We start from the raw sequence: 25683 nt of genomic DNA, 5'->3' as shown, positions 1-25683 counted from the left end.
GGATGCAGCCGATGCCATTCCCTCTTCAGTCTTTCTTGCCGGTTGCCCGAAGCAAAAGCAGTTCGCAAGTGCCGGTCGGCCGACTCCTGAGATTTTCACATTTGAATTTCAGATCCGAAGTCTTCATTAAAGCTAAGTACCCCATTGGGGAAACCTTTTTCTTGCTCCAGACTGATGTCAGAAAAAGTTAATAATTGTATTTCTTGTGTGTAGCAAATACCTCATAAGGATTTTCATTCTTACTGTATTCCTTGCCTAGGCCCTGACCACGACGTTGCTAGTTGCCGGTTTTGTGCTAGATTTAACCAACGCACTTAAGCATCACGATTTGCATTTCATTACTTTGGCAGAAGATTCAATTATATAATGCCGTCGGAACAGCCAACTACTGGAGTATATAAAAAGCGCAAAGAAAAAGACAGGCATCTGAGGTCCAAAACAGACGACGAGGCTTCTGTTAGGCCTGTCGCCGTTTCTCAGTGAGGTGTTTTCGCAGCCCATGACGCCTGCTACCTTAGAGCCACGGTCCGCTTCAGACTCCCATGTGGAGCCGACTAGGCCAATGGAAACTCAAGGTATTGGACACTCTGAAACTATTCCCTTAGATGGGTCCGGAGCCGCTGAGCAGGCATCGGCTTCTGAGGGTGTTTTCAGACCTACACAGTTATATGTAAAACCAACTTCAGCTTCAAAGACTAAAGCAGCTCTAAAGACAAACAAGTACAGCATTCTGCTGGACAGGCCTCCATGCCTAAAAAAACAGATGCTTAAAATGGCTGAAGACCTAATTACTTTGCTCAGGGGTTCCCATCCCCCTCCTGATAAGAGGCCTAGGCAAGAGATAGAATATGAATCATCAGATCAGGTTTCCATTTCCTCGGATTCCTTTTCTGAACAGGAATATTCCCCTTCCTCCCTATGAGGATTCTCATGCTGAAGAATCTATCTCTTCATCCTCTACTCTTGAGGATTATTCTTTTGGGGAGACCCTGCATACTATGAGGGGGAGCATTTCCACTGGGAGAGCCAAGATTACTCAGAATCCAAGAAAAGGCTCAGAGACTTTCTTTTATTACCTCAGCACAGGCCCCTTGCTGTTCCTCCTGATGTTCATCATGCATACAGCTGCAGTAATCACAGATGGGTTCTCTGCCATCAGGCGGTCCCTCGGTCGGCCGAATTCCAAAGTCTAGGTCCGGCGTCGGTTGTTGTCGCTTTCTTTCCTGACGTCAGTGAGGCAGGGGTATATAAGACACAACCGATGCCATTTTCTTCAGTCTTTTTTGCCGCGCGGTGCCCGAAGCAGAAGTTCGCAAGTGCCGGTCGGCCAGCTCCTGAACTTACGAAAAATTGGAAACCGAAGTCTTCATTAAAGCTAAGTACCCCGTTGGGGAAACTCTTCTTGCCTCAGACCGATGTCAGAAAAAGTTAACAATTGTATTTCTTGTGGGAAGCAAATACCGCATAAGGATTTCAATTCCCTTTGCATACCTTGTTTAGGCCCAGACCACGACATCTCGGGCTGTCGCTTTTGTGCTACTTTAAACGCACTATTAAGTGTCGGGCGGAGTTCACCCAACACTTTTTTGGTACAGCCTTTGATTATAAAATGTCGTCGGAGACTCCGACTACAGTTTTGACCAAAAAACGCAAGGACCGACAAGCGAGGTCTGCGGTACCCACCGACACCATGCCAAAACAGTCTACACGTGGTCCGGTTATCAGCGAGACGCCTATGCAGTCCCTGACTACCGACGACACTTTGGCGGGGTCTTCTGTAACAGAGACCGCAGGTTCCTTGGCCCAGGTCCAGACTACAACCACTGAAGCCACTGTGAGCGTTGAGCCTCCTAATGTGGACAGGTCCACTTCCACCCATGGTGTCTTTAGACCTTCATCTTCCTTTTCCATTAAGGCCTTTACTAAGTCCAAATCAGCCAGGCATCCCAAGAGGCCTGTTGCACAGGGCCCATCCCCAGGCCCCATGCCTAAAAAGCAGATGCTTAAAATGGCTGAAGATTTAATTACTCTTATCAGGGGTTCCCAACCCCCTCCAGACAAGAGGCCCAGAGTGGAGGAAGATTCTCCCTCTTCTGATCAGGGCTCCATTTTTTCAGAACATTCTGATGTAGAGGAACACTCTTACTCCCCATTTGAAGACTCGGATGCAGAGCAGTCCATTCCTTCTGTATCTCCTCCTGAGGATTTTTCTTTTGGGGAAACCTTGCACACCTTGAGGGAACACTTCCATTGGGAAGGCCAAGACTTTTCTGATTCCAAGAAAAGACTTAGGGAATTTCTTTTGTTACCTCAACTCAGACCTCTGGCGATACCTCCTGTCTTGGACGTACTTGATGATGTTTATTCGGAGGCTTGCCTTAATCCGGATTCCCTGCCTCCTGCCCCAGTCAAGCCTGATAGGTACTACAGAGTTTCTAACTCTCACCAATTTCTTTACAAAAGCCATAATGCTGACCCTGAAACCATTTCTCAAGGTCTCAAGGGAATGAAGGCCTCTACTGCTAAGAATCCACTACCTTCAGAAAGAGAGTCAAGATCCTTAGAAAGGTGGGGAAAAAGGGTATATACCTCGGCCACCCTAGCTATGAGGGCCTTAAATTGTCAGTTTCATATGCTTAAATATCAGCAGTTTCTGTTATCACAATTAAGAAATAAAATGTCTCAACCTGAACAACCAGATTTGAAGGAGTTGCAGGATATGATGCATAGTGCAGAACAAGTGGGTTAACACACTTTACAATGTGGCTATGATGCCCTAGAGGCCTCATGTAGAGCTGCTGTTACAGGATAAGTCATTCGTAGACATGCATGGCTTAGGGAACAAATCTTGCCTGATCATGTGAAAGCTAAACTACTAGATGCTCCTTTACAAAAGGATGTGCTATTTGGTACTAATGCTAAGGAGATGCTACGGAAAATGGAAGAAAAAGCCAAATCTATGCAAACAGTCAAAGCTTTTCTACAGGTTCAACCACCACGTTTTAGCAGAAATTGGCCTTCTAAAAACTGGTCCTTTCCAGCCATGGACAAGCCCCAAAGAGGAAGATACAGGCGCACAAGGGGCAGAGGGCAATCACAAGGATCATATAGAAGCAGGCAATGTCAAACTCCAGCACCAAGAGGTGGCAAAGACAGTGCACAACAATACAGGAAACAAACCCAATGACTTCCTCTTTTCCATGCCAAGCAAGTAGCAGCTGGCAGCACCCTTGGGAGGAAAGCTGGCATTATTTACAAGAAATTTGCATATTGTCACAACAGGCAGATGGATCCTGGACGTTATAAACAGAGGCTACAGATTTCATTTTCACACTCTCCCAAAAATGAGAGGCATGCCAAACCTGCCACACAATCAAAGGGCAGAGGCACAACTACAAATTTCAAAGCTCATAGACATGAAAGCTATTCAAGAGGTACCTACTCATGAACAAGGTCAAGGTTTTTATTCCAGGCTATTTCTGGTACCAAGGAAAGGAACCGACTGGAGACCCATTTTGGACTTATCCATCCTAAACACATTCTTACTCGTACCAAAATTCAAGATGCTCACATTACAGCAGCTTCTTCCCATGCTGGGCAAGGAGTTTTGGCTGGTAACATTGGACCTCAAGGAGGCATACCTGCATGTCCCAGTCAGACAAAGCTGCAGAAGATACCTCAGATTTCTTGCAGGTTCAATACACTATCAATTCTCTGCATTGCCCTTTGGCTTATCTACTGCGCCCAGAGTATTCACGAAATGCCTGGCATCAGTAATTGCCTACTGCAGACTTCAAGGGATACAAATTTACCCTTATTTGGACGACTGCCTGACCCAAGCGGACAGCAAGCACATACTTCTGGAACATCTGGCTTATGCAACACGGTTACTGAATTCTCTAGGATACACAATCAACAAAGAGAAATCCAGGCTAACACCATCTCAGAAAATAACTTTCCTGGGTGCCAACTTGGACACAAACACCCAGATGGCCTATCTTGCGCCAGAAAAACAGGGGCAACTAACTCAGTACTTCAAAACACTAGCAAATTGTACCAGGCTTACTGCAAGGAAAATCCTGCAGGCTCTGGGCTTCATGGCATCTTGCATTCTTTTAATCCCATGTGCAAAGTTGCATATGAGGAAACTTCAGTGGTACCTAAAAAACCTATGGTCTCAACACAGCCACAGTTTGGAAACAATAATACCAATAATTCCAAGTTTGCAAAAGGAATTTCTATGGTGGGCCCAAGCATGTCAAACAAACACAGGTCTTCCATTCTGCAAGCCTCAAGCAAATCAAGTCATCACAACAGACGCCTCAGATTACGCCTGGGGGGCGCACATGACAGACAGGTGCATTCAGGGCAAATGGTCCCAAAAGGAAAAGCACCTTCACATCAATCAAAAAGAAATGCTAGCAGTGATAAATGCAATTACAGCTTTCAAGGACCTCCTGCATCCAGGACAATTCTTGATAAGAACAGACAACACCACAGTAATGTGGTACATAAACAAGGAGGAACACATTCATACCCCCTGTGCAGACTAGCCATGACACTTTGGAACTTGGCTCTGGAATGGCAAATCGAACTTCAAGCACAGTACTTGCCAGGCTTGGAAAACACGCTGGCAGACGATCTAAGCAGAAATATGATAGATCCACACGAATGGAAGTTGCATCGTCAAGTGTTTACAAAGATAATCCAAGCGTGGGGGAGGCCAGACATAGATCTCTTCGCCTCCCACAGGAATCCTCAATTGGAAAGGTTTTGTTCAAGGACCTTTCATCCAAAGGCCTGGAGAGTGGATGCCCTTTCATTCAGTTGGACAGCATGGACAGTTTACGCTTTCCCACCTCTGCCTCTTCTGCACAAGGTGCTCTTGAAAGCAAGAGCAGACAGACCGAAGATGATACTGATTGCTCCAGACTGGCCAAGACAACACTGGTACCCACTACTGAGGAGCCTAACACATACTCCTCCCTGGCCCCTACCTCTAATGCCTCTTCTGCTGACTCAGCACAGCTACAAAACTCTTCACAGTTAGCTGAAAACACTCAATCTCGCTGCATGGAAAATTCCTTAACACCACAACAGACTCTACTCCCCAAAGAGGTGCAGGATGTCATTTTGGAGGCCAGAAGGCCATCTACTAGAAAGGCTTACTCTGCAAAATGGAAACTGTTTTGATCTTGGAATGAGAAAAAAGGCCAGGACCCTAAAAAGCTGAATTTGCCTCCGGTATTACAGTATCTAGCTGAGCTGCTGAACAGTGGACTTTCATTTTACTCCATAAAAATCCATACCCCAGCCATTTCTGCAGAATTCAACACGGATCCACCCTTATTCTCTCACCCACTCTTAAGGCAGTTCCTCAGAGGGGCTAAGAATATAAGACCACCAAGGAAACAATACCAGCCTGGGATCTTAATTACATTCTAGAAAAATTAACATTGCCTCCCTTTGAACCAGCTGCCTCAACAGATTTGCAATACTTGTCCTGGAAAACGGCTTTCCTTCTGGCCATTACCTCAGCTCGTAGAGTATCGTAACTACAAGCCCTCATGGCTGTGCAGCCCTTTCTCATCTTCCAGCAGGATAGGGTTTCCCTTCGAACCAACCCAGCATTTATGCCTAAAGTGGTATCCAGGGTAGCTTTAAATCAAGCCATACACTTACCTACATTTTACCCCAATCCTCAAAACAAAGGGGAAAGGCTCCTACACTCCTTAGACATCCATAGACAGCTATGTTATTATTTGGACAGAACAAAGCCTTTCAGGAAATCAGAACAACTCTTTGTGTCCTATGCTGTAGGAGCTCAAGGGAAGCCAGTTTCCAAACAGACTATTTCAAAATGGATAGGCCACTGCATACAGTTTTGTTACTCCTATCATGGAAAATCTGTCCCTACAGGCATCAGATCCCACTCCCTCAGGGCCACAGCTACCTCTACAGCATTCCTCAGAGGAGTTCCTACCAAAGATATTTTGGAGGCAGCCACTTGGAGTTCTGTGCATACCTTCACAAAACACTACCACCTGCCTTTATATTCCAAAACTAGAGCAGGCTTTGCCACTGCTGTGTTGCAGGGCATTCTGGCTCATCCCAGTTCCACCTAGTGCCTACCACCCTGTGCGTAGCTTTGGGATTCTACCCATCTGTGATTACTGCAGCTGTATGCACGATGAACATAGTACAGTTTTGTACCTACCATAAATGTAGATGTTAGAGTGCTAATACAGCTGCAGCAGTTTTCCCTCCCTCCTTCCCCTCTTGGTAAAGGCCTAGGGCCTAACCCCTATTCATACAACCTGATGAGGGTTATCCTTCTATGGTATATTTGCTTGCAACTACTGATTTTTGATTATATTGCATTTCATGTATATAAATATAATTTATGTATTGCCTTCCTTCTGGGGGCACCTGACATCTGGGGCAAGAAAGACTGAAGAAAATGGCGTCGGCTGTGTCTTGTATACCCCTGCCTCACTGACGTCAGGAAAGAAAGCGACAACAACCGACGCCGGACCTAGACTTTGGAATTCGGCCGACCGAGGGACCGCCTGACGGCAGAGAACCCATCTGTGATTACTGCAGCTGTATTAGCACTCTAACATCTACATTTATGGTAGGTACAAAACTGTACTTTTTAGACATTGTAGATGTATTTTCAGAGTCCGGTCTGTCTCCTGACTCTTTACCACCAGCTCCTGTCAAGCCAGACAGATACTACAGGCTTCCTTATTCACATAAATTTCTTTACAAAAACCCTGCTGCTGACGCAGAAACTATTTCTCAGGGTCCCAAGGTGGTCAAGGCTTCCACTGCAAAAAACCCTATCCCCTCAGGGATTCAAGGGCCCTGGACAGATGGGGGAAAGAGTTATACTTCTGCTACCTTGGCTGTAAGCGCTTTAAATTGTCTGTTTCATATGCTCAAATATCAGCAATATCTTATGTCAATGCTTAAACAGAAAATGTTGGCAAATTCAGAATGTGCAAAAAACAAAGAAATGCAGGATTTATTGCATGCAGCTGAACATGTGGGAAATCACACTTTGCAATGTGGTTTTGCTTCTCTAGAGGCCTCCTGCAGGGCCGCAATTACAGGTTCTGTCATTAGGAGGCATGCTTGGTTAAAAGAACAGAATCTGCCCAATCATGTTAAAGCAAAACTATTAGATGCTCCATTACATGATACCTTGTTTGGTGTTAAAGCAGAAGAGGTGTTGAAAGTGGAGGACAAAGCTAAATCTATGCAAACAGTGAAGGATTTCTTACAGGTACAGCCTCCCAGATTTAGCAGGAACTGGCCTACAAAGAATTGGTCCTTTCCAGTGTCAGACAGGCCATAAAGAGGCAGATACAGATGCCCCAGAATCAGATCACAGCCCCAAGGCTCATACAGGCCTAAACAATGGGGTGCTTCTACTTCCAAAAGTGGAGAGGAAGAATCACAGCCATACAGGAAACAGTCTCAATGACTTCCCCTTGCCAGCACCAAACACTTATCTTCTGGCAGCTCCTTTGGGGGGAAAACTAGCACTTTTTTCACAAAATTGACACATGATCACCCAGGACAAATGGGTCTTAAATATAGTCTCTCAAGGCTACAGGTTCCACTTTGACACCTTGCCAAGGCCAAAACGGTATGCCAGACCTGCCACGCAGTCAATGGGCAGAGGCATAAAAACAAGTTTTCTCTCTCATGGACATGAGAGCCATTCAGCAAGTACCACAACAAGAGCAGGGACAAGGATTTTACTCATGGCTATTATTGGTACCCAGAAAGAACAAAGCCTGGAGACCAATACTGGACCTGTCTGTCCTAAGCACATACCTGGATATTCCAAAATTCAAAATGTTAACTCTGCAGCAGCTTCTGCCCATGCTGGGCAAGAAAGCTTGGCTTGTGACTTTAGACCTAAAAGAAGCATACCTGCATGTCCCAATCAGACAATCATGAAGAAGATACCTCAGATTTATAGCTGGCTCAATGCACTACCAATTCTCTGCACTGCCCTTTGGCTTATCTACTGCGACCAGTGTCTTCACAAAATGTCTGGCACCAGTATTTGCATTTTGCAGACAGAGGAATACAAATATATCCTTACTTGGACGACTGCCTTATTCAAGCAGAGAACAAGGACAACCTGCCTTATTCAAGCAGAGAACAAGGACAACCTACTAAGGCATCTGGCGTTTGTAAAAATATTGCCAACAGGTCTATGGTACACAGTAAATGAAAAGAAATCAAAACATGTACCCCCTCAAGGGATAATATTCCTGGGTGCAAGCTTAAATACAACTGCCCAGATGGCTTATCTCATGCCAGACAGACAACTGACTACTTAATTCAAAATGCTGGCAACAAAGACCCAGTTATCTGCTAGAAAAATTCTGCAGGCTTTGGGCTTCATGGCATCCTGCATACTACTAATTCCATATGCAAGACTGCTTATGAGGAAACTTCAGTGGTATCTAAAAAGTGTTTGGATTCAACATTGCCATAGCCTGGAAACAATAATTACCCTAATTCCCTGCCTGCAACAGGAGTTTCGATGGTGGGCAAAAGCCTGTTACCTCAGCACGGGACAGCCATTCACCTTGCCCACAGCCAGACAGACATTGACAACAGATGCATCAGATTCTGCCTGGGAGGCAGGAAGATGTATTCAGGGCACATGGTACGCAAGTCAAATGCATCTACATATCAATCAAAAAGAGATGCCAACTGTTCGGAATGCCCTGACAGTCTGCAAGGATTTACTTTATCCAGGACAACTACTGATAGACGGACAATACTACAGTCATGTGGTACATAAGCAGGGGGGCACGCATTTTTACCCACTATGCAGACTAGCCATGAACTTGTGGGACACGGCACTGACTTAACAAGTACATCTGCAAACACAATTCCTGCCAGGAAGGATAAATACTCTGTCAGACAAACTAAGCAGAAACATAATGGATCCCCACGAGTGGAAATTGGACCACAAGTCTTCACCATGATAACAAGGGATTGGGGGTGCCCGGACATAGACCTATTTGCCTCCCCTCACAACTGCCAGCTACAGAGATTCTGCACAAGGACTTATCACAAGCAAGCATGGAAAGTGGATGCTACATCTTTCAGCATGGAAAGTGGATGCTGCATCTTTCAGCTGGAAAAACCTAACAGTATATGCCTTTCCTCCTCTGCTTCTCCTCCCCAAGGTACCCCTCAAGGTAAGACGAGAGAAGCCAAAAATTATAGATTGCCCCAGACTGGCCCCGCCAGCACTGGTACCCAATCCTAAAGAGCTTGTCTCAATGCCCAGCTTGAACATTACCTCAAATTCCTCACTTTTTGACCCAACAAGACAGTATGATACTGCGCAGCCAACTCTGGACCTTAAACCTGGCAGCATGGCGAATAATGTAGCCATTCAAGACACACCTCTCTCTAAAGCAGTGATGGATGTTATTTTGGAGGGCCGGAGGCCTAGCACCAGAAAATCTTATGCAGAAAAATGGAAGAGATTCTGTGCTTGGAACCAGACACAAGGTATTGACATGACTGTTCCAAATATTCCTCAGGTTTTGCAATATTTAACTGAGATGCTGGATAAAGGCCTTTCCTTTTCATCATTTAAAATTCATGCCTCTGCCATTTCAGCTCATTACAATACAGAACCACCTATTTTTTCTCATCCATTACTAAGGCGGTACCTCAGAGGGGCCAAAAACATAAGACCTCCAAGGAGAGTACCAATACCTGCATGGGACCTCAATTATGTCTTGAAAAAACTCACACTGCTTCCGTTTGAGCCAGCCTCTGCAGCTGATATAAAATTCTTATCCTGGAAAACAGCTCTTCTCCTAGCAGTTAACTCTGCTAGACGAGTCTCCGAGTTACAGGCACTCATGGCTGTGGAACCTTTTATCATTTTCCATCCTCACAGGGTTTCTTTAAGGACAAACCCTACATTTATGCCTAAGGTAGTGTCCAGTGTGGCCCTTAACCAAACAATTTGTTTGCCTACCTTTTATCCAAACCCACAGAATAAGGATGAGAGACTTCAGCATTCTTTGGACATTCACAGGCAGCTATGCTTCTACTTGGACAGAACCAAAGCTTTCAGAAAGAAGGAACAACGTCTAGTAGCATATGCTGCAGGATCACAAGGAAAGCCCATCTCAAAACCGACTGTTTCAAAGTGGATAGGCCACTGCATTCGTTTTTGCTATTCACAGCATGGCAAATCAGTGCCTAAGGGCATTAGGCCACATTCAACCAGAGCAACAGCCACTTCAGCAGCCTTCCTCAGAGGAGTACCAACCAAAGACATCGTAGAGGCTACAACTTGAGTTCAGTGCATACTTTTACAAAGCACTATCACTTACCTCTCTACTCTAAGTCCAGGGCAGGCTTTGCCACTGCAGTCCTGCAGGGCCTGATAGCCTCTCGTAATCCTATTTAGCACCAGCTTCCCAACCTTAGCTTTGGGATTCAACCCAATTGTAATGACTGCAACAATGAAACACAATTAACATAGTACAGTTGTGTACCTACCATAAATGTAAATGTTAGAGTGTATTCACTGTTGTAGTCCAGGTTACCCTCCCACCATCCCCCTTTTTTACCTTGCTGGGACTTGCCTGTACTTCTCTATTCTATACAACCTATGTGGTGTATTTGCGTGTAGATGAAGGAAACGTTGATTTTTGTATATGCATGCATAATTCATATTTCAGGCATAATTTAGCCTACCATTTTAGGGGCACCTGACATCTGGGGTAAGAAAAACTGAAGAAAATGGCATCAGAAGCATCTTTTATACCCCTGGCGCACTGACGTCAGGGAGGAGGTGACAACAAACAACGCCGGACCTAGACTTTGGAACTCGGGCTGACTGCGAGTAGTCTGCCAGCAAGATAACCCAATTGTAATGACTGCGACAGTGAATACACTCGGACATCTACATTTATGGTAGGTACACAACTGTACTTTCTGAAATGCATGCAACTCAAGTAGAATGTCAGCAACAAGATAGTCTGTTAATGAAGAAGCTGGTTCAGATGGGGAAAGTATGAGCAGTTTAAGCACAAAATTTATGCCCCGTTATGGAGAGAGATTCTTTTTTGTGTGGTCTTAACTGTCAGACCCCTTAAGCAGTTGTTACAGTGGAATTTCTCTCTGTTCCCAGTTGTCCGAGAAATAAGCTTACATGGCTGAAGTACCTTTGCAAAGGCTTAAAGGATGGCTTTGTATAGGTTTGACAGGTAGGTGACAACCAGTGATACCTGTACTGAGTCTGGTTCCTGTCCTGTGCTATAGCACCAGTAGTGATAACCTTTTCCACTTTGCTAGGGAAGATTTCCTTCTGTTAAGTTTCCTGGCCTCCCTCAACATTTCTAGCATTTCCTCAGAAAACAAGTGGTTGGAAAGGCTGTGTGCTGAAGCATCCATATGGTCAGCTTTCATGCTCATAAATTGGGATGAATCACAGACCCCTTATTCTGAGCCAAGAGGTCCACATGCAAGGCAAACAGGCATTCACTCAGCAGACTCGGCAAGTGAGAAGAATCATTGTTGTCTCAGTCAGAATGGTGCTGTAGTGTATTTGACCCCCCCTTATGTTATGTTAATAGCGTAGGGATAAGGAATACAGGAAAGAAGGCAATTAGAATTAGACCGGTCTAGATTATAGAAAGTTGTCTGCTGCCCAGGTTTCATGTATTAATATCATGGTGCAGTAGTTTGCTTAGCTTTGTTCAGTGCAGAAGTAAAAAGGTATACTTGACTGTGCTCAGCATATGTTCATTAGGATCTGTTTGAGTCCTTGTTAGATGGTCGGCCAGCGTGTTCTCATGGGATGATTTGTAGAATGCCCTGAGAGACTGATTTGACTTGACACAACTCCCATGCCTGCGCTGCTACTTTGCACATTAGGCAAGTGTGTGTGTCATCCCCCCCGGCTTTTTGATAGACTACATCACAATGGTGTTGTTTCCCCGGACTTGTGCTCCCTGCTACAAGACAAGCTGGGATGCATTGATGACTTCAGTTACAGCCATCATTTCTTTTCTTTTATGTTGATATGTTTCTGATTTTGAGTTGTCTTGATAAGTTTCTTTCTGAATGTCTTGTTCTATGTCCCCTGAACACTCAGATCCCCCCACATGAGCTTCCCAAGCTAGGTCTGAGAAGTCCATTGTGGTGGTCTGACTAGTTGGGTTCATATTAAAGGGCACTCCATTGTTTAGGGAAACCTCTTTATTGCACCACAGCAGTTAATATCTTTGATGCAGGGTAATAGTAGAATGGGACATTGCAGTAACTGGGCATGCTGATACCTTTTATTCGGGTCTATATTAGGTGATCGAATAATCTCTTCTTCAAACACATCAGCACCTGTACAGCGAACGCTGTAAACCGCGAACGGCCACGTCCTCAAATTTTGTCCTGGGGGGTGGGGGTTCCAGTTGTCGGGAATTGCCCTTTTCTTCAATGTAGAGTGATCTTGGAGTTTGTATGTTTAGTTGGGGGGGGGGGCTAAGCCCCCCCTTCTTAATTAGTGTTTTAGTTTGTTTTTTATTTTATGGTCACGTGAAGTTTTTTCCCCCAAGGAAAAAAATTTGAGGACATGGCTGTTTGTGGTTTACAGTGTTCGCTGTATACGTGTCGATTATTATGGACAAAGCGAAATCTATGCAAACAGTAAAGGATTTCTTACAGGTACAGCCACCCAGATTTAGCAGGAACTGGCCTACAAAGAATTGGGCCTTTCCAGTGTCACAGGCCACAAAGAGGCAGATACAGACGCCCCAGAGGCAGATTCCAGCCCCAGGGCTCATACAGGCCTAAACAGTGGGATGCTTCTACCTCCAAAAGCGGAGAAGACAAATCATAGCCATACAGGAAACTGTCCCAATGACTTTCCTCTGCCAGCACCAAGCACTTATCTTTTGGAAGCCCCCTTAGGGGGAAAACTAGCACTTTTTTTCTCAAAATTGGCACATGATCACCCAAGACAAATGGGTCTTGAATATAGTGTCCCAAGGCTATAGGTTCCACTTTCACACCCTGCCAAGGACAAAGGGTATGCCAGACCTGCGACACAATCAGTCGGCAGAGGCACAAAAACAAGTTTCATCCCTCATGGACATGAGGGCCATTCAGCAAGTATCACAAAGAGCAGGGACAAGGATTTTACTCAAGACTTTTCTTGGTACCCAGAAAGGACAAAGCCTGGAGACCAATACTGGATCTGTCTATTCTAAATACATTTCTGGACGTCCCAAAATTCAAAAAGTTGACTCTGCAGCAGCTTCTGCCCATGCTGGGCAAGAAGGCTTGGCTGGTAACTTTGGACCTAAAAGAGGCATACCTGCATATCCCAATCAGACAATCTTGCAGAAGATACTTCAGATTCATAGCTGGCTCAATGCACTACCAATTCTCTGCACTGCCCTTTGGCTTATCTACTATGCCCAGGGTCTTCACGAAATGCCTGGCACCAGTAATCAGAGATGCTAGCTGTTCAAAATGCCCTGACAGCTTTCAAGGATCTACTTCATCCAGGGCAACTACTGATTAATTCAGTAATTGCATTTTGCAGACAGAGGAATTCAAATATATCCTTACTTGGACGATTGCCTTATTCAAGCAGAGAACAAGAGCATTCCACTAAAGCGTTTGTAAAAAAGTTATTAATTTGCCTAGGGTACACAGTAAATGAAAAATCAAAACTAGTACCCTCTCAAGAGATAATATTCCTGGGTGCAAGCTTAAATACAACTGCCCAGATGGCTTATCTCATGCCAGACAAACAAAGGCAACTGACTTCTTACTTCCAAATGTTGGCAACAAAGACCCAGTTTTCTGCAAGAAACATTATGCATGCTTTGGGCTTCATGGCATCCTGCATTCTGCTAATTCCATATGCCAGACTGCATATGAGGAAACTGCAATGGTGCCTAAAAAGTGTTTGGACTCAACATTGTCACAGTCTGGAAACATTAATTAGCCTCATTCCTTGCCTGCAACAGGAGTTTCGATGGTAGGCACAGGCCTGTCACCACAACAAGGGACAGCCATTCACCCTACCGACAGCCAGGCAGTCAATAACAGATGCATCAGATTATGCCTGGGAGGACCACATGGCAGGAAAATGTATTCAGGGCACATGGCCCACAAGCCAAATGCATCTTCATATCAATCAAAAAGAGATGCTAGCTGTTCATAATGCCCTGACACATTTCAAGGATATACTTCATCCAGGACAACTACTGATAAGGATGGACAATACTACAGTCATGTGGTACATAAGCAGGGAGGCACACATTCCTACCCCCTCTGCAGACGAGCCATGACTTTGTGGGACACAGCATTGACTTATCAAGTACACCTGCAAGCACAATTCCTGCCAGGAAAGACAAATACTCTGGCAGATGAACTAAGCAGAGTGGAAACTGGATCCACAAGTCCTTCAGCATGATAACAAAGAAATGGGGATGCCCAGACATAGATCTATTTGCCTCCCCTCACAACTGCCAACTACAGAGATTCTGCACAAGGACTTATCACAAGCAAGCATGGAAAGCCGATGCTCTATCATTCAGCTGGAAAACCCTAGCAGTATATGCCTTTCCTCCTTTACCTCTCCTCCTCAAGGTACACCTAAAGGTCAGACGAGAAGCCAAAAATGATTCTGATTGCTCCAGACTGGCCCCGCCAGCACTGGTACCCAATCCTAAAGAGCTTGTCTCAAGGCCCAGCCTGGAAATTGCCTCTTAATTCCTCACTTACTGACCCAATGAAACAATCAGATCCTGCACAACCAACTCAGAACCCTAAATCTGGCAGCATGGCGGATAATGTAGCCATTCAGAACACACCTCTCTCTAAAGCAGTGATGGATGTTATTTTGGAGGCCAGGAGGCCCAGTACCAGAAAATCTTATGCAGAAAAATGGAAAAGATTCTGTGCTTGGAACCAGGCACAAGGTATTGACAAGTTTGTGCCAAATATTCCTCAGATTTTACAATACCTTACTGAGATGCTGGACAATAGCCTATCCTTTTCATCGATTAAAATCCATGCCTCTGCCATTTCAGCTCATTACAATATGAAACCGCCTATTTTTTCACATCCATTGCTAAGGCAGTACCTCAGAGGGGTGAAAAACATAAGACCCCCAAGGAGAGCACCAATACCTGCATGGGACCTCAATTATGTCTTGGAAAAACTCGCACTGCTGCCTTTTGAGCCAGCCAGTACAGCTGAAATAAAGTTCTTATCTTGGAAAACAGCTCTGCTGCTAGCAATAACCTCTGCAAGACGAGTCTCAGAGTTACAGGCACTCATGGCTGTGGAACCTTTTATCATTTTCCAACCAGATAGGGTTTCTCTGAAGACGAACCCTACATTTATGCCTAAAGTAGTGTCCAGTGTGGCCCTTAACCAAACCATTAATTTGCCTACCTTTTATCCAAACCCACAGAATAAGGGTGACAGACTCCTGCATTCTTTGGACATATACAGACAGCTACGCTTCTACTTGGACAGAACTAAAGCTTTCAGAAAGACTGAGCAACTCTTAGTGGCATATGCTGCAGGATCACAAGGAAATGCTATCTCAAAGCAGACTATTTCAAAATGGATAGGCCACTGCATTAGTTTCTGCTATTCGCAACATGGCAAATCAGTGCCCAAGGGCATTATGCCACATTCAACCAGAGCAGCAGCCACTTCAGCAGCCTTCCTCAGAGGAGTACCAACCAAAGACATTTTAGAGGCTGCAACCTGGAGTTCAGTGCACATTTTTACCAAGCAGTACCACTTGCCTCTCTACTCTAAATCCAGAGCAGGCTTTGCCACTGCAGTTCTGCAGGGCCTTATAGCTTCTAATCCTGTTTAGACCCAGCCACCCATCCTCAGCTTTGGGATTCAACCCAAGTGTAATGACTGCAGCAGTGAAACACGAACATAGTACAGTTGTGTACCTACCATAAATGTAGATGTTCGAGTGTATTCACTGTTGCAGTACAGGTTACCCACCCACCATCCCCCTTTTCTTTGCTGGGACATATCTGTACTTCTGTATCCTATACAACCTATGTGGTGTATTTGCTTGTAGATGAAGGAAATGTTTATTTTAATGCATGCATACTTATTGGCATAATATTCAGCCTACCTATTTGGGGGCACCTGACATCTGGGGCAAGAAAAACTGAAAAATGGCGTCTGCTGAATCTTTTATACCCCTGGCGCACGTCAGGGAAGGGGCGACAGCAACTGATGCCGGACCTAGACTTTGGAATTCAGGCCAACTGCGGGTAGCCTGCCTGCAGGATAACCCAAGTGTAATGACTGCAACAGTGAATACACTCTAACATCTACATTTATGGTAGGTACACAACTGTACTTGCCTATTAACTGTGAATCGGAATAAAAAGTAAAAAGTAGAAACTAAACCATTACTTCCTTGGAAGACATTTTGCAGCAGGTGTTGCTACAAAGAAATGTTTAGTATTCAAATATCTCATACTTTCTCTTTGATTTCTTTTCCAAAGCAGCAGTAAAGCATTTGCCATGTGGGAGGTTCATGGTTACCCAGCAGCTAGAGTAATTCATTAAAAAAATTAAAATAGGACATACAATTGTTTTAATACCTTTTGCGTAGCTTCTATCTAAACCCTATGCTAACAGTATTCTCCAGCTTAACTTTGGCTACTTTTTGCCTCCATTTTCCTGGTTGCCTTACTGTATAGGTTCATAGGTTAATACTAGGCTATTGAGCAGGAGGCCATTTGTAGCCTAGCTACATAATTCCGCATTGAATTTGCTGCCAATAAGTGAGTTAATACCAGACACCCAAAAGGATGAATTTGGACTTTGTTAATCCCTCTTCCATAAGGGCTTGTGGGGCCAGAATGAGAGATGTACCTGCAATTGTCTATCCAGTTGTCCAGGATTGAATCAGAATATGAACAACTAAGGCTGTCAGAATAACTCAAGGTAGACCTGTCCTTAATTGTCTTTTTGGGGAACTCTCTTTTGATTGTATATTTAGATAAGTACATACCCAAGGGGGCATTATACTCATTTCCTGAAATGGAAAGTGGGGGTGGTGATGACATCCCTTGGAGCTAGAGTTGGTAACGTGGTGGTCAAAGGATAGTTCATTGTCAGTGAAAGTGCCCAATTTCCAAATGACAAGTCAGTTTTTAGGGAATGTTACATGCTGTTAGGCGCATGGTTTCCCAAGTTTGCCAAAGGACACAATGCAGTATTTCTTGGCATTTAATTTGAGGTTGTGGTGTAGGCAGTACTTGTTAGCGCATGTTAGGCCCTCCTGGTTATGGTCATTTGGGGTGTTGACTGCTCCCAGTTTGCAGTCAGCAAACTTCGTCAGCCACAGGCCCTTGATGTTGGACTTTGAGTCAGAGAAGTAGTTACAAAAGACAAATGGTCCCAGTACAGGTCCTTAGGGTACAGTGCTGGTAGCTACTCTTAGTCGAGTGTGCCTCCAATACTAATGGACTGGGTTCTGTCAGTGAGCCAGTTTACTGTACACTGAATAATATAGTGATTTGCATTTAGCTGTATTAGCTTATCAGTGATAAAAGAATGTGGAATTGTGTCAAAGGCTTTCGCCAAGCGCAGGTGTGCAGTGTGAGCAAATTTGCCTGAGTCCAGTGCCTCACTGACTAGGTCGAGAAAGTACACCAGGTTTTAGGAGGCAGGGTTATTCTTTAACAAACCCAAACTGGTTTGAGTCCAGGGTTTGAAAACTATCTATGTCTTTAATGATACTGTCTGTTGCCTTAGAGATATGTTTGGTGAGGTTTGGGGAGCTATAGTTACCCAGAACTGTAATAGGCCCTTCCCTTTGTGGAATGGATGAGTGCAGCTGTTCTCCATACCACTGGCACAAATCCAGTGATGAGGCTGGCCTATTTAAATCTCTTCACTGTTAGGTGCTAATAAGAGGACAACCAAGCGCATTGTCAGAGTTATATGGAATCAGTGCTCTTAGTTTTGGAGAGAGTACCTTGGGATTTGCTCATAGCTGTTTGGGGTTGGCATAGTAATACTAATGCCCTGTGGATAATTAGCAGAGGTAGACTAAAGTTTGAGCTGAATATTTTCTTTAGTATGCTTGCTTAGTCCTCTGGGAATATATATGTGGTGGTATTTCTTCTAACGTTCCTGATAAAGCTGAAGAAGCTGTTGTGGTTAAGCTTGGCATGGGTGGAAATTCTCCATTTGTACTTTAAAAGATTTGATTTTATATCTAAGTTTTGTTGATCTTTTTGAGATCTTTTCTAGCAAATGGAGTGTTACATTTATTTTTATGGAATGAGTTTCTTCCTTTTACTGTATAGTTTAATAATCTGGTTCCACTAAAAGGGTTTATTAAATATGGCACTGTGTTTTAAGCCTTATGGGAACAGAAGCTCCAATGCAAACTTGCAAGTGGGCATGGAACGCATCCGTGATATTTGAATATAGACGTTTACAAGGCAACTTGGGTCTTGCACTTGTGTTACTGCACCAAGGTCAGATTTGACAATTATAGGTGCTGAGCATGTGGCGGGAGGGGTTAGGTTGGTAAGAACCAGGTCCAATATTTTTGAGCCAGTTGTTGTTTGTACTAGTTAGTCTAAAGAACAGACATTAATGAAGTCCAGGAATCTTTGTTCATTATTAATTGTGGTGATGTGTCCCAACTAAAGGAGCGGTGGTTGAAGTCACCATAGAGGATAGTGTTGGGCTGTAGAGTAAGGAATGTGGTTTTGTTGAGATATGCCTCGTGGTATGCTGGCGTCACGGAAGGGTACAGTAGTTGGTAAAAATGTGGTACCATTTGAAGAACATGGAAGAGTTTAATGTCATTGTCTTGCATTATTATTCCGGAGGTGAAATGGTTTTAGAAATGCAGGTACTCCTCCTCCTAGCCACACCTAGTTCAGTGTTGGGTCTGTAGGGGTTGGTAGGCATTAAATTCCTGCACTGTGGGGGTACCTTGATTCTTCTGAAATATTTAGAGAGATGTATAGGGGGGGGATATATATATATATATATATATATATATATATATGTCTATGTCTATATCTATGTCTATATCTATGTCTATATCTATAGATATAGAAATAGATGTATATGTAAACTGTATATGTATCTGTAAAGTGTGTGTGTATATACATTACATAGTGTGTGTATAATGTTACACAATATGTGTGATTATATTCATATTTAAATGGTTTACGACTGGGTTGCACTTCTGAACACACACGAGAAAATCAAGCGTAAATGTCAAACAAAAGCCAACCTAAGAATAAGGTTTTAACATTTATATGGATAGAGGGAGGGGAGAGGTTTGTTCATAGGTAGGTACTGGGCTGCTCATGTGGGGGCCTCTAAAGCTACCCAGCAAGGTTCCATAGCTTACTTGTGTCACTGTCTGTCCAGACAGACAGACACAGAAGTGATCACTTTTCCATTTATTCACATCCACATCAATCAATTTTTTTCTTGAAGACTGCTAATGAAGAACTTTGCTTGACATAGATGGATAGCTTGTTCCAGAGTTGTAAGTAGTCTCTGAGACGGGAATCTATCCCTCCAGCGTGTCCTGTTTATTGTGGTGACAAGGTTTAGGTCTCTAGAGCATGTAGTTCGGAGGGATTGGTATTTCTTTAGGTGTAGCATGTCCAACAGCTCTTGGTTTGACATAGCTTTATATGATAGGCAGAGATCACCTCGGAGTAGGCAGTTTGCTACGGAGTAAAGCTGGAGTTTTTTGTAGTTAGGCAATAGCAGTGAACACCTATCTCGACCCATGTTAAAACCCATTCCTTGGTTAGCTTTTGGAGTTCGACATTACTGTTTTCGATTTTCCGTGTTTGACAAAAGTGCAGTAGACGGAGTTCCATTTGAAAAATTGATAGTAAACCTATGTATGTATTTATGTAATAAATGCGTGCGCACACACACACACACATGCCTATCTTCAGTACCAGTCATCCTTGGAACTGTCGATCCACCCGGACCCTGAATAGTGTTCCAGATTTCAAATGCTCTGGGGACCTGTGAATCCTACTTGCTCTGTTCCAAACTTGTCTGATGCAATAGGAGTCTCTGATTTGAGGAGTTGAGTGGCAGCCTCTCTTGGCTGCTTCAAAGATGTCTGCATTTGCATCCTCTGGTCCGATCCCCACATAGGTGCCTGCTTCCTTGGTGGCTTTGCAGATAGCCCCCTGTGTCGCTGACTCGCTCTTCTGTGGGGGAGTTGGATCAGACAACTGGAGTGGCTTTTATTCAGCTGGCGGGGTAGGCACTGCATTACAGATGTTGGGAAGGATGATTTCTTCATCCCAAAGGGCAGATCCATAGGTTTCACAGAGGCTAGTCCCCTTTGTAGCCTCTTATCTTTTTCTGCAAAGGCATCCAGGGGTCAAGTGTTCTACCGACCTCCAAATGTTCTGCCATAGCACATAGGGAGTGCTGTGAGGACTACAAAGCATTATCCCCCCCCCCCGAAGTGCCTAAAAAGAGAGCAGTGTAAATGGACATGCTTAGACTCCTTTTTGGAATCCGTCACATTTGGGTACAGATTCGGAGAAGAGAGGGATCCCCACATTCCCCTTCAGAGGATGCCTCCTTGGGAGATATCCTGGGACTCATGCTTCAAAGGGGATTGTTGTCCACAGAACCCTGCTCTCAGGAATGAGTTGGTATTGTTTGCAGTGTACTGAATGACAGTCTCTCTTGGGTTGTTGCTCCCATTGACAAGCTGAGTTGGTAGTTAGGAAAACATAGCAGGAGCCTGATACCTGTGAGGCTGTTCCCTGAAAGCCAGATAAAATTCTTTGTCCTCCAAAAGTCAAGTGCTATTGGTCAAAAAAAAAACTTTCTTTGACTCCATTAATTTGTGTCAGCTACTCTGAAATGGGTGGATGGATAGTGGAGGAGTCTTCAGATAACCAGCAAGTAATCCTGAACAATGGCTAGATTGGGGAAGTGGGTGTATACTTCTGGCTTCTTTGCAATTTAAGCCTTGAACTATAGCACCCACATGACGAGGTTCCAGAGAGAGAGATCTCAATAAGCATTTTCTTCTTTGGACAACTCCTTTTCTCCTGATCTGCAGAAATGACTATTTTGGCAAGCAATTGCATCAGTCTCTCCATGAACTTAATACAGTGGATGGAGCATCATGAGCAGCTAGAGCAAACATCGCTGATGCCTGGCTGCAGTTATGTGATTTCATGGACAACCCTGAATTCATCCTTAAATGCTGCCTTTTAAGTTGCTGACATATTTTGATCTACAGTGAAAGTGCAGAAAAGCGTGCAAGAGGGCAAGACGTGCACTGTCATGGAAGTCATGTTTGAGGCCGCCAATGTCTCTGATTTCACAAACCTAGGTGCCAGTTTGACTCCGCTTCTGACAGGGTGGCTGCAGCAGAGGTGGTACCTTTAACAGATACAGGCTTAGGGGGTTGAGGAAGTCTTCAGAACCAGGGTTTCCGCAGACCCATTTCCAGCATGTGATCTCAGAATTCCTGAAGATCTGGCCAACTTCTCCACTCTGAAGGCAATCGTCGGGTGGTGTTTATCAACCCACACTCTTAATTCAATGTTGCACGACACAGTTGAGTAAGAAGGTATATATCCTGAGGCTGTGACATTCCATTTTTGGAAATTCCCCCAATACCATTATGAAGAGAGAATGGTTCAAGGTATTTGTATAAAACAGAGTCATGCCTTCACATAAAGGCCTTATTATTCCTTTTTAAACAACATCTTGTTCTAGATTCATACTAGAGCTGGTCTTCCTACCCAAACAAATTCTCTGGCTGATAAAAGAATATACCTGGTAAAACAAAAGGTACAACAACGTTTTCATGGTTTGCTTCTTACTATCCATGTTCATAATCAAGATCTTCCATTTTCAGTTTTGTGTTATCTTTTGTTTAGCCTCTTCCCACGTCCTTAGCTGCCATAACAGATTTCTTTTTAATCCATACATCTAAATACTTGTGTCCCTATAAATAAGGGTTTTGCAGAACCAATTCATGTGCAAGTACATAGTTTACCATTGCATTCTTTATTTTATTTTCGTTAAGTTTAATTTCCCAGAAAGACCTGAAACTATCCATGTTCCACAACAGCAAAAAGTTATTTTCTGGCGTTTTCGAGTTTAAAGTAATATCTGCAAGTAAAGCTAAGTTAATTACGATATAATTTTAAGCTTACCATACCATTTTTATAGCCTTGAATTTGAGTCCGTTATTTTCTTTGCCAGTGGCTCTAAATGTAAAGCAAATGAAGGGGAAAGAGGACATCCCTGCCTTGTTTTCAAATACAGCTTATTGGGGAGGAACCCTCACACCTTAATTCATGATTCTGACTCTTGTATATCCTACAAAGTAACCGTTTTATCTCAGAATGCAAATGCTGCAATTACTGCAAACGTAAAATCCCAGCTAACTTTATTGAATGCCTGCGAACAATAGTGGCATTCTCTTACATTATGCTGACGTCTCAGTCGTTAATTTTGTCAAATATGTGTCCCCTCCACATGACCTCATTGATTCATAGCCGTCAATTTTGGCTTCACCAACACTATAATAATGGTTTAAAGTTTAAATGGGTTTATATGAAGCTGGTTTTGAAAGATATTTAATCTTTTTTTCCCCCACCTAAAGAAGAAAGTTGGTCATAACTGACATGCCCAATCAAGAGCCCATGTTCTCAAAATTCATTGCTAAGCATTTTTTCTAAAGTAGAAGCATTTAATAAAGGCTTGCTTTCTGTTTGGATAGTTTTTCGATTATTATTGTGGTTTGACACCCCAAGCAGCTGTTTTAATCCACACTGGATATATAAACCTCTCACTTTATGTAAGGAGTTAAACTGGAATGAATGTTGGAAGGGACACGTATGGTTTTAGAACAAATTATTTTGGGTTTAATTCATGTCTAGACATTACAGAAAGCTTTATGGGATTATGTGGAACCTGTTGTAAAATCTTTACGTAATGGAATCCCTGCCTTCCTCCTAGTCCCATTACAAAGGCTGTGTGTGTGTGCAAGAAAAGGATTATGCTTAACCCCCTCCCCCAAAACTAGCAGTGCAAGAGATTTTAGAAATGTGAGACTGTGCCAAGCGGATGCAACACCAGCAGTACTCGCTTATGATGTGCCTTTATTTTTGTGAATCACCATGTGACTTATTCTTTTGCTGTGAAGTTTCAAACCAATGCTTTGCTAATTAGCAAAAAATAAGTAAATGCCATATCAGACTCTCTTAAAGTTCCTGTTCAAAAGTTTTATTAGATCTTTGTTTTGGTCCTTATTTTTGCTATGTAAAATACACTGATTTGGTCGCCACCAGGAGCATTATTAACACACTGAACATAAGATGCAGACCCTGGTTTAGGTTAGCAAATGGAATAGCAGCTTTTTATTCTGTGGGAGGAAAAGCCTCCACCCCTCTAGCTTCCATGTTTTGGTCAAAGTTTATGGCATACTTTAAGATTACACTGTCTCGAACCATTGTTAGTATGAATAGGAATAAGCATTTTGTTATCAACATAAGTTGCTCTCTCTATTCTTTGTGACGGCCTTTCACTTGTTCGTATTAAGTTACAAACAGTTGCCTTGCCCATTTTGAATTGTAGTTTATTGTTCTAACCAGCACTGTGGATAATGCTGTATTTGTATTACACTGTTTGTCATTTCAAATGAGATTTTCTTGTTCATGACACATTCTGCTTAACCACTCTAGTCTATGGATACATTGTTTTTTTGATGCTAATGCTTAACCTTTTTATTTTATTTTTCTTTCTCTTCATATCTTCAAATTCCAAACTAACCTTTCAATGCTTTTCTTCTTTACCTGTTTTGTTTGCTCCATTAATGCATTAAGTGGTTGCTTAGATTTAAGGTAAGAGTCCTCAGGGCTGTGTCATCATTCTCTGAAATCTACAAGGAATATCATTCTTGTGAGTGGGGACAGATAAGTTGCCTTACATTTATCATAGACTACTAGAGTTGATCAGATCAGTTTGGTCTCCACTCCTTTATGATATTCGATTTGTTCTATATACGTGTTTCTATGGTGATGGTAGATCTCATTCCTTTACAGTAATTATAATGCATACAGCAGTATTGCTTGTTAAAATAATTGGCAGCTGTGTCCATATAAAGAGTGTCTGTATTGTTCAGAGCTGTTATGTTCAATACAGATATTTTCTAAAGCCCTAAAATAGATATAAGTGCAGGGACTGGAAGATGAGTTGGGGTTCAGTTCAAGAGCCATTACAAGTCCTGGGCAGATGTTTGTTTGCGAGAAAGATGCGTTTTTGTTTCCCTCCCTGTGCATACACTTGCTGCACTTGGGATAAATATTTTTGAACAAAGATTTTGACACGTATATAGAATAAAGCGTACTGTCTTTTTTCCTTCATTCTTTCTCCACTGCTACTGTAGATCATGCTTCAGTTAACTCTACTGAAAGTAGTTTAGTAGTTTTTGTTTTGGCTTATAGTTGCACTCGCAGGACTGTATAATGTGTAGTGAAATTGTTTTGAACATTGTTTCCATAAACATCAGAGCTTTAGATCCTTTAATATGTTAGGGTAGCAAACAGCAGTTGTAAATGTCTGTATTACAGTATATGGCCATTTATTTTTAATTTGGTATTGAGAATAATGTGTGGTCAGATTAGTCTGCTAAATTTATTTTTGTTTCAGCTCTTTGGCTGTAGAGACTTGTCGTAACTGTAATACCCTTTCACAATGTATCTAGAAGGTGCCGAAATTAAATCTGTTTAGCTACAAGGGGCCAGTCCTTTGAGTTCAGCTTCAGATTTAAGCAGATTAGAAAATGCGTAGTGTGAAGTGCATGGCCTTTCCTTTACCCACTTTCCTGTTGTCTTCCTTAGAACTGTAGTTATCCGGTAAAGCACTTTGCCATGGTGACCATAATGAAGAAATTTCATAATAGAAATTTTTTTTTTAATGCAGGTTACTACACAGAACATGAAAATGGGTGGTTTGCCTCGTACAACACCTCCAACACAGAAGCCTCCTAGTCCACCAATATCAGGAAAAGGAACTATTGGGCAAGTATTTTGTTTCATCCTTTGGAAGAGGAGGGAGGATAGGATCTCACTTACAGCTGCAAGCTTAATCCTTCAGGAAATGAAAGATTTGTCAATGTGTGTGTTAAGATATGAAGGAAGTCATTAAGGAGTTAAACATTAAAATTATTTCAAGAAGGTCTTGCCTAATAGTGCTGCATTTGATAGACATCCTTCTAAGGTGTTTCTTCCCTTAACAAAGTGTAAGAAATCTATAGGTGTGCTGCTATTCTGTCATCCGTGGGTTGTGGGTGTCTGCCTTTGTATCATATTAATGAAAGTAGAATTGGCTTCTGAGATGTGCATACTGTTGTCTGCATTGTTGCCTTTGTAGCATACTGTAAATGCAAATGTGCATCTATTTCTTAATGTTCTGTATTCAGCTTACCTAAAGTGATAGCTTTGGAAGCTTTATTACTATTGTTTGCTGGCAGATGCTTTTCTCCCTTGCTTCACACTGATGTCGTCCCCAGTGGAGAACTGCCCAGTACATACCTCTGGGGGAGGTTACATTAGGTTTTCCCAAGATGGTCCCCAG

The 25683-nt window shown here is 43.1% G+C and overlaps 1 protein-coding gene across 1 annotated transcript in view; it reads left to right on the top strand.

Annotated features, from left to right (window-relative positions):
* LOC122792715 (abl interactor 2-like) overlaps positions 1-25683 on the top strand; it is an 852815-nt gene that overhangs the window by 458830 nt on the left and 368302 nt on the right. The window contains exons 4-5 of the mRNA XM_044060299.1: positions 23931-23948; positions 25030-25127. Coding sequence (XP_043916234.1) covers positions 23931-23948; positions 25030-25127 — 116 coding nt within the window. The remainder of the gene's footprint in view (positions 1-23930; positions 23949-25029; positions 25128-25683) is intronic.

This window comes from Protopterus annectens, chromosome 2.part0 (genome assembly GCF_019279795.1).
Source record: "Protopterus annectens isolate FY-2018-M chromosome 2.part0, PAN1.0, whole genome shotgun sequence".
NCBI classification, from domain to species: Eukaryota; Metazoa; Chordata; order Ceratodontiformes; family Protopteridae; genus Protopterus; species Protopterus annectens.
The sequence above is the reverse complement of the archived record's forward strand: the minus strand, read 5'-3'. Positions and strand labels throughout refer to the sequence as shown.